This window comes from Contarinia nasturtii, unplaced genomic scaffold, assembly GCF_009176525.2.
Source record: "Contarinia nasturtii isolate CC-2019 unplaced genomic scaffold, AAFC_CNas_1.1 Cnas_scaffold_630, whole genome shotgun sequence".
NCBI classification, from domain to species: Eukaryota; Metazoa; Arthropoda; class Insecta; order Diptera; family Cecidomyiidae; genus Contarinia; species Contarinia nasturtii.
The window spans coordinates 2,036,442-2,045,690 of record NW_022197981.1 but is presented as its reverse complement, the minus strand read 5'-3'; the positions used below and the strand labels follow the sequence as shown (position 1 = coordinate 2,045,690).

General features: G+C 33.6%; 1 protein-coding gene across 6 annotated transcripts in view; it reads left to right on the top strand.

Moving 5' to 3' along the window:
* The window catches only part of LOC116340013 (protein pangolin, isoforms A/H/I/S), a 131,050-nt gene that overhangs the window by 37,912 nt on the left and 83,889 nt on the right, over nucleotides 1-9,249 (top strand). For all 6 annotated transcript variants that reach the window (XM_031766142.1, XM_031766141.1, XM_031766137.1 and 3 more), the window contains 3 exons: nucleotides 2,557-4,496; nucleotides 4,694-4,742; nucleotides 4,877-4,953. In XM_031766142.1, coding sequence (XP_031622002.1) covers nucleotides 4,260-4,496; nucleotides 4,694-4,742; nucleotides 4,877-4,953 — 363 coding nt within the window. In that variant the 5' untranslated portion in view covers nucleotides 2,557-4,259. The remainder of the gene's footprint in view (nucleotides 1-2,556; nucleotides 4,497-4,693; nucleotides 4,743-4,876; nucleotides 4,954-9,249) is intronic.

Here is a 9,249-nt window from a genome sequence, read left to right as displayed (position 1 = left end):
TGTGTGTGTGTGTGTGTGTGTGTGTGTGTGTGTGTGTGTGTGTGTGTCTTTCGTTCTGTATCCACTAAGTGAGTTTCCAATGAACGACGCTAAAAGATATTAATCAAGATTTTTCGAATCTTTGTTAATGCCTTTCTGTTTTGATCCTCGTCAAGATACCCATAACCAATACACAATATATACATGTATGTATGCGTAGATTTCAAACGAATCGAAACCATAAATATGAAAAACTCAGCTTAATGCTCCTCGGCATTTGGTTTTTTTAACGGTTTTATTTTTTCGTTCGTATATTCTTCTTATTCTCTTCTCGAGCAGGTATTTTTTTTCGTGGTTAATTGTTGATTTGATTCATTTGACGATCAAAAAACAATCCACTGAAATGAACAATTTACACATACATAAATGTGAAAGAAATGTATTGTGACGAAAATATTTTACGATCGATTCGAAGTAAAACAACAAATAAAATACAGAAATCGGATGGAAATGAAATCGAATACGACCGAACCGGAATGAGATAAAGATACGATGGAAAATTAGCAAATTGAAATATTTTCATAACCGAAACAAATGCAAAAAAAAAATGTACAAGAACAAGAGAGAATGCGATTAGAGAATTTGGATTTATTGGTGTTGCATTTCAAGCAAATAAAAGCTGACGCTAAGAAACACCCTTGAACAAATATAATAATTCGTCATTATAAGTATAAAATAGCATTGCAAGCAGACAATAACCGACATTTATATACCAATGTCCATCCAATCATTACACATTTTGTGCTCACATTATTCTTCGAACTGATTCAGATTTTGGCAACATTCGATGAAAGGACATGAAAAATGAATTTCTCTCTTTCTTTCTCTGATGAACGAGCAAACAGCACAATCAACTTAGTGACAGGTAGATTGTTTCTCGTTGTGTTTTTTTACCGCTGCTGCTGCTGCTTTTGATCATGGTGGTGGTCATAGCACAAGTGTGCCAGTGCAAACCGATTCTGGTGAACTTGATGTATATATTCCTTTAAATAAAAAAATATATGCAACATATCAGACGAGACATGTATAAAGTTGGGTTAAAAATGGATTTTTGCGAGAAAAAAAAACATGAATTATGAGAATGAGCCACAAAAAAAACATACAGCAAGCGACACCACAACGAACCAAACAAGGAACGAACATAAAAATGTATAAAATTATCAAATTGACCGCAACCGGATGAAAAACGTAAAATCTTCATCCTCTCCTTCACTATCTCTGACATAATTCATGGCCGACTATATATCCATTTTGCCATCAACAAGCCACCATACACACACACAAAATAAATGATGATGAAACAGAAGAAAATCATAATTGTTATTTATTATTGTGATTTAGAAATCAAATATCTTAATTGGTTTCATCTTTGTTTTTTTTTATTGTTTGTCTTTATTGGAATTTCTTCGTTCATGGCAATTTTCAACTTCTGTACCAATTCTATCTTCTTTATCATCGTTATCGTACTTGCCGCTTTCTTTTTAACAAAAAAAAAAGACACATTCGATATTTTTTGAGCCTAGATTGTTTGAATACCGTAACAAAATCATTGAGAGATAAGGTTGGCGATTTATACGAAATATTCGATGCCTTAAATTTCGAATCAACAATAACGTTGATATATACAAAATGCACCCGTTGTTTTCGTATTAAAATGACCGTTTAGAGATATGTAGTATGTCTTCTTTGTTAGTTATTTGGTTGTTGATTATGATAGTTTATCGGTTTGCAGGTAAAGAAGCCAATCAGCACACAAGTATATACATAACAAATAGGTTCATTAATTTATCATTTATACCGAAAAACCAACAAATAATCATGCAAACATTCCAAAATGTGGAGAGAAAAAAACGAATTCAACTTTTTTTTTCGGTGCTCACAATATATCATCACGTCCAGCAATTTTTTTTTTTTGCTCTTTAAGTTGTAGTTTCTTTCTTCTCGTCTGGGCTATTTGATCGCAACTCCTCGACGATGATGACGGCTGTTGCAAACCGTACAATTTGCGTGCGTGTGTGTGTGGCTTTTTTCTCTACGTCCATTTATTATTATACATCTCTTCTTTTTCGTTTCGTTCATATTCTGTAATTTAATATGGAATCGCCCTTCAATTCAATAATCACTGAAACCTATAACCTATATTTATATCTTTGATTGGCGTCTTTAACGCTGCTTTGATTTTCTTTCATTCGTTTCGACTCTTTTTGTTTTCCTTTTCTTTGCTCTACTGTGCCAGCAAGTGAGTGTGTGTAACATGATCGTTAATATGTTAATTGTTGTTTGAGTTGTCAATCATAAAATCATTACAAATTACATAATCAATCAATTGTCTCATTGATCGGGCTTTTTTTGTTTGCTTTTTCGCCGGGACTATGATCTATGCAGGCGATAGAGTTTGAAGTAATATACGACAACCGACGACAAAATTCTTTGATATATTTTGTGTTTATAATTAGTGTTGACTAATAAGCATATTATTTACTGTTTTTTTTCTGACTCTCTCTCTTTTATTTGCAGATATCATCATAAGCACATCCGTAGAGAGTTTACAAACGCGGTCAAATGTGAATGACTATGGAATAGATAAACAGTTGAAAGCGAATGATCGATAAAAATGTAAACAAGTGCAATAATAATAATAATAATAACAACAAATACCGTATAAGTGCAAGGATAATTTGCAAAAGGACATACAAAATGAGGTAGTGAAAAAATACGCTCTAAATGAACTGTTTTCATGCGAAAAAGAAGAAACAACAGCCGAACAAAACAAACAAGGAATGATTCGTGCACAGAACGTTTAGTGTAATTTAATTAAAATTGAGAGAGATTGTCGCTGCTTACATACAAAACAAAATCTAGTTTATAATACAAATGGCATCAAAATGGATCTCCAATCGCTGGGTGCATTTCTATAAGGCTGAATACTGATCAAAATACAAAACTTAAATGTTTGCTCTATATATTTTACGTTAAAGTAAAACACACACAAAATCAAAAGCATTCGGTTTTTTTTGGTCGTTTGTTTCGTTAAGAATATGTGTGTAAAGTCAACAATACTATTTTTAACAGCATAAATTTTCATGTACCCCCCCCCCTCTCATCTCATTTAAACTACACTATAATTCGAATAGAATAATTATTTGTTGTTTATTTTCAAAGTGTGTATTCGAAATAAATCTCTATCAGTCAACATTCGCATAGCATAGATTTTATTTGTGGACATAATGAAAATGATTTTTGGTTGATTTTTCAAAAAAAAAAGTGCTTTGCTCGCATACAATAAAAAAAAAGTAAAGAAATAATCTTCTTAACACGATTTTAATTTACGGCATTATTCGACAAAATACCGTGCGCATCAGTCGAATAAATCGTATGACAACCATTATATGGTCGTTGTAATCGTGGTCGGTGTACTGAGTAAAAACGAACTTTTCAATTTGTCAACATCAACGCATGAAGCGAGAACATTTTTGTTTTGACATCAGAAGACAAGAAAACAACAAAAAAACCACACGAAGAAAATTGCGAAAACTAATCATCAAGAATCTATGTTTGAAAATACAAAGTGTTGTGACTGTGCACACAGAATGAAAGCAGTGTTTAAAATGAATAATTTATGTTTGCGTTGTGCGCAGCCATCTTATTTCAATTACAAATACGAAAAGCACATTCACATCGTTGCATAAAAAAAGCAGCAGCAACAGCACGAAGCAAACGAAAGGAGCGAGCGAGTGAGCGAGCAATAGAGAGTTCGAAAATCGAGTGCCGGCAATACAAATACACACATTCAACGCCGCCGCCGCCACCATCGCCGCTGCCAATTAATTATGTGGTAAATTCACTTTATGTTCATGTTGCATATAAAATTAAAATTAAAATTTAAGCGAAAAACAAAGAGAAAACGAAATGTGTCATCATCATCGTCATCAACAAATCAAGTCACAACGCGCCAACAGAAATTAATTAAGTGAAACGATAACAACACAAAAAAGTAACACAATACAAACAACCGAAAGACAAAAGAACAGAAAACGTGTTTTAAATAAATATATTTTTTAATAACAATAAAAAAAGACAAGAGCGTAAAATTAAAAAAAAAAGACCGAAGCAAAAGAACCTTTCACAAAGAAAGTGAATTAAGGAAAACTTTTGAAAAAAAAAAAAAAAAACGAACAAATCAAGTGTTGTGATAAAATAAAACAAAAAACTTATAAACTATGCCCCACAATAGTCATAATTCACAAAGCGCCGGTGCAACTGTCGGTCTGAGCAATGGTGTTCTATCGACAAACGGTGGCACCTCAACCACAACCGGCTCATCATCGCCCAATGATGAGGGCAGCACCGACGAAGTTAAAGTATTCAAAGACGAAGGCGAACAAGAGAACGAAGAAATATCATCGCAATCATTACTAGAAGAGAAATCAAGTCTGATCGATTTGACGGAGAGTGAGGTGAGTTATCAGCACACCAATATTTCTCCTTTTTTTCTTGCTTTCTTAAAATTTCTCTCGATATTTTGTCACATGCATTTCAAAAACAAAACATTTACTTTTAAAAAAAATGCCGCCAACATCAATCAATCAATCAATTGACGCCATTTGGTCTTTCGCTTTGTGCGTGACTTTGTTTCGTCTCTTTTTTTTCATAGGAGAAAAGCGGGAAATCACAATCGAGACAAGAGCAGGGTTCAGTTTTTGGTAAGTGTTCGAGTGTCTTTACTTGAATCATTTTTTTTTTTCACGCATTTTGTCATCAATTTGCTAAATTGAATTATAATTTCATACGTTTCCATTGAATAATCAAATGAAATCAAAAACTTTGACACTTTCAGGAAAAGTTGATACACATAATAACCTCTTCAACTACATCTCACCTCTTTACTCATATCCAAATGGAGCGGCATCAATGGTAAGTTCAATTTTTTTTTACATAAAATTTGAAATTGCACGCAAAATTATTTCCATTTCAATTGAACTGAATTGTCGATATTAACACGATGTATCGAGATCAAAAATGACGGTTTCAATGATCGATATTATTTTGCCATAGTACAAATTAGTAAACAAAAAAAAATTGGCGATTTCCAATGCAAACAGAAAAAAAAATAACATCAGTAAAATAATCCGATTGATTAAGAACGCACGAGATACACTTGCGCGTTAAATGTAGTACATTTGTATACACATTACGTTTTTCTATTAAAAGGCGTGCACATGCTCCGAATCACTAGGTGTTTTTTTTCTTTGCTTTTGCTTCTCTTTCACTCTACCGGTCTCTCTTGATCAAATACATTTTAAATCATTAGTAATTGCTCGTAAATGCTACAAATTTAGCAAGATATTTTCATATTTACATGTTTGCAGCGATGTTTGAGCAATGCATTTCCGTTCGCATTCGTTGAATGGATTTTCTGTTTGTGGCGCGTCGTAAATCTAGTATCGGTTCTGTGTGCTCATGCAAGTGCCGTTAAATATGCAATTTTCTCTTACGCAAAATATATGTGAAGAGGTATTACAAAAAAAAACTACATACAAACACACACCATACGAATGCGAATTGATTTGTAGTTGAACGAAAGCAAAACACATCAGAATCGAACAACATGATGATGAAGAGGAATGGCAGCGAGAGAGAGAGAGAGAAAGAGGAGAAAAAAGCATATTACATATATGTAATGTAATAATTACGGTTTTTCATTTTACATACGTTTAATTTCCCATCGAAAACAATTATTTTCATTTACGTTTGGTAGTATAACGGCCACTTGGGGGTACTCATCGACTTCAAACAAATCCATGCCAACTTGTTTCGCATTTTGTTGTTGTTTCTGTTCACGCATATATTTCTCAGTAAATTCAAGCATCGTAAATGAAAAATTGGTTTCACCAGAATGAACGACAAAAAAAAATCCAACCAAATCGCATTCAAAAAAAGCAGCAAAAATGTGCACTGTTCAATCAGGAGCGACACATTAAATAATAAAGAGGGGAAAAAAAGAAAACAAACAAACCAACCGGCAATCTTGAAGAATCAACGAAAGATATTTACGCGATTATGTTTGCGCCTGCCGCTGCTGTTGCTGATGATCAACGAGGTTAATTACCTTTGGGGGAATTATCGCCTGCCTGCATCAATTAGCAAGCGATAAAAATTATATTGTCATGCACGTTTCGGGCGATTCTGTTTTCATCCATACAACGAAAATAAAAAACGCAAAGAAAACATAGCACGTGGAGAACAATACAACATATGCATATTCGTACAGGCAATTCGCCAGAAGGCATTGCAAATTCGTAACCAAAATTGCATCGTGCAAACCACAGTTTTTTTTAAAGATACGGTGGGAATTTGAGTTTTTTTATTTCGAATTCCATGGGTTAAACTGTTGTAATTGTTCTTGATTGCAATGATGAGAAAACAAATAGAATCAAATTCTGTTCAGTCTTATAGCGAAAAACCAATGCTTTTAGCATTTAATCGAATTAAAATTCTAATGCAAATAGGTATAAATCTGAGAATAAAAAAAAGGTTCTGCGCGCTCTAATTTCCAATCCTCTCAATCGAATGACGTAACGATTTGCGTCTTTTCTTCTTTTTGTGCTCATAAAATTTATGGGATCGAATGAAATGGCAACATCTTCAAGTATGTGGTGTCAGTTCAAAGCACCTAAAAAACCACACGGGTTATTAATAAGCGCTACAAAGAAAAGCTGATCAATAACAGCAACCGAACAAGAGTATAGAGAGAGAGAGAAAAGCGAAGAAAAAACTGCGCCTAAGTTCGAAGCATACACATACACAAACTTGAGCTCAATAGGGTATTGTTTGTAATGATGGAATAATTTACAGACACCAGCCATTTGAAAAGCGACGATATATATTGAGCTCATATTTTATATGAGCAGCATGGTCGTTGCACAAAATGGATCGATGCCGAAAACTTAAAACAGACAATATGACGTTTTAATGCCAAACACATTGATTTTCTTGACTATTTTTTTTTATTTCGTTTTTGCTTTCAATATGTGCACATATATGCAATTTACTTTGGCGACCAGAATGAGATGCAAACAGAAAAAAAAACGACCTGGCGAGAGCAAGATTTTGAAAGTGAGGGCGAATGAGAGGGATAGCACGTTGGTGTGAGCATTTTATTTACAATGTGCGCGCTCTCGTTATTGAAAATGTTCCAATGTGGTTATTAATAATAAAATCAACCAGAAAACCGACAAACTGCACCATATGCATATGAGCGCGCGCATATTATAGACTACATATACAAATATTCCATGTACATGATGCTCAAAACATGCATAAACATACGGTGACGTTGTCATCTATCTCTGTCTACCTCACTGCATTTGTCGTTCGTTGTGGTGTTGTTGTTTTTAAAATATTTGATTTCTTAGATTCATCGGTTCTGTGCAGTGAATAACTCATTCAATGTGTATTCGTTATGAATAATGGAATTTTACATGAACGTAATTTAAACACGAAATAAGCGAACGATATATATACATAATATAAAAAAAAAACAACCAGAACAATAACAAAAACAACTCGTTGCTGTCGCTGGTTCTAAAGAAGAGGTTAAAGTTTATATACAAAATCCGTTCGAGTTTTCTTATGTGTGACGCTCATAAAAAAAACTCATCGAAAGAATGAAACCGATCTGTGTAAAAAATCTCATTATCTTTCGTGTTTTTTTTTCTTTTCTCCGTTGACGGTGAGTATTGATGAGATGCGGTGCGTTGAACGTGCATTGCATTCCTGCTACATATTTTCCCTTAAAACTCTTGTTTTTTTATGTGCCTTTTTTACTATAATTTTCTTCTCATTGGCTTCGTTAAGTGTATGCGCTAACTCACTTGTCCGCATCGTCTGTTAAATGAATACAATATTCTAATTACCATTTGAATTTAATATAAGTGTGTGTTACTTCTTTTTAATTAAACTATTTTTTATGGCTTTAACTCTCATAATTGCAATTACAATTAGTCGAACCGTTCCAATTTATTATAATCTCTTCTTTTTACGAGCGTTTTTTATATGCACAACACACACACGCGCGTATGTTCATTTGTTGTTTAGCTCTCTTCTTGTGCAGAAGCCGAATTCACATTAAGATGCGAGCGGTTTCAATCGAAACAGATTTTTAGAGATTTCATGAATATTTCACAGCAAGTTTAAACAAAAAAACCACACTTTGCCGCTACTGAAGTCACAAAGAGGGAACAAAAACAACGTATGATAAATCATTAACATTGAATCGACACTGACAATCCGATTAGGAGATTAGTACGCTGTTTGTTCGATCAAACGATAGAAATTATAAAACGGAATGGGTTATGTTGGCCAATCAACGCCTTGAATAGAACAACCATGTTTTTGAAAAAAAAAAAAAAAACATATTCAATTTTGATATTATTCAAGTATAATCCCAAGTGTCGAAGGGCATGCACTTAACGGCATTTCTCGTTTTCTCTCTTATCACATATGCGCATTAATTGATCTCTTGCTCTCTTTCATCGCATTTATCGAAAGTGGCCACAGAGGGAGAGAACTCTCTCTCTCTCTCTCTCTCTCTCTCTCTCTCTCTCTCGTTCTAGATAGAGATAGAGCATGTTACAAAGGCCAAAGAGTCGGAAAGAGAGATGGAAAATTAATGATTTTTAATTGCTTTATCGCTTCTTGAAGTGTGAAAGATGACCGATTGAAATAAGCCTCATCTGGCGTATTATCACAATCGATATACATAAAATGCTCAACAACGCAGACCGTCTGGACGCTTAAAGTGAAGAGAAAACAAAACAAAAAACCATAAAATAAGAGAAACGAATAACAACAACAAAAAATTAGTGTCAAAATGCAAGAGTCTTAATAACTATTTAAATACTTAAATAGATTCTATTCAGAATATTCATGTTAAAATTCAATTACAACATAATAGCTCCATAACATTTTTTTGCTTGTTAAACTGCTATCCCCGCACCCGTGCACATCTCTCTCTCACCGAGCATCATCTTCACTATGTATGTCTGTACAATGTTAGTCAAGTATGTTATTGTTGTAGAAATTCAATTTTCCTCAAGAATTAATTTAAGACGAATAATTTATGCATAAAAGAACAATCATTTTTTCGTGAGCTAGTTAAGTTTTAGCTTATTATGTTCATTCAATGTGTGTGTATTTTTGCTTGGCGTT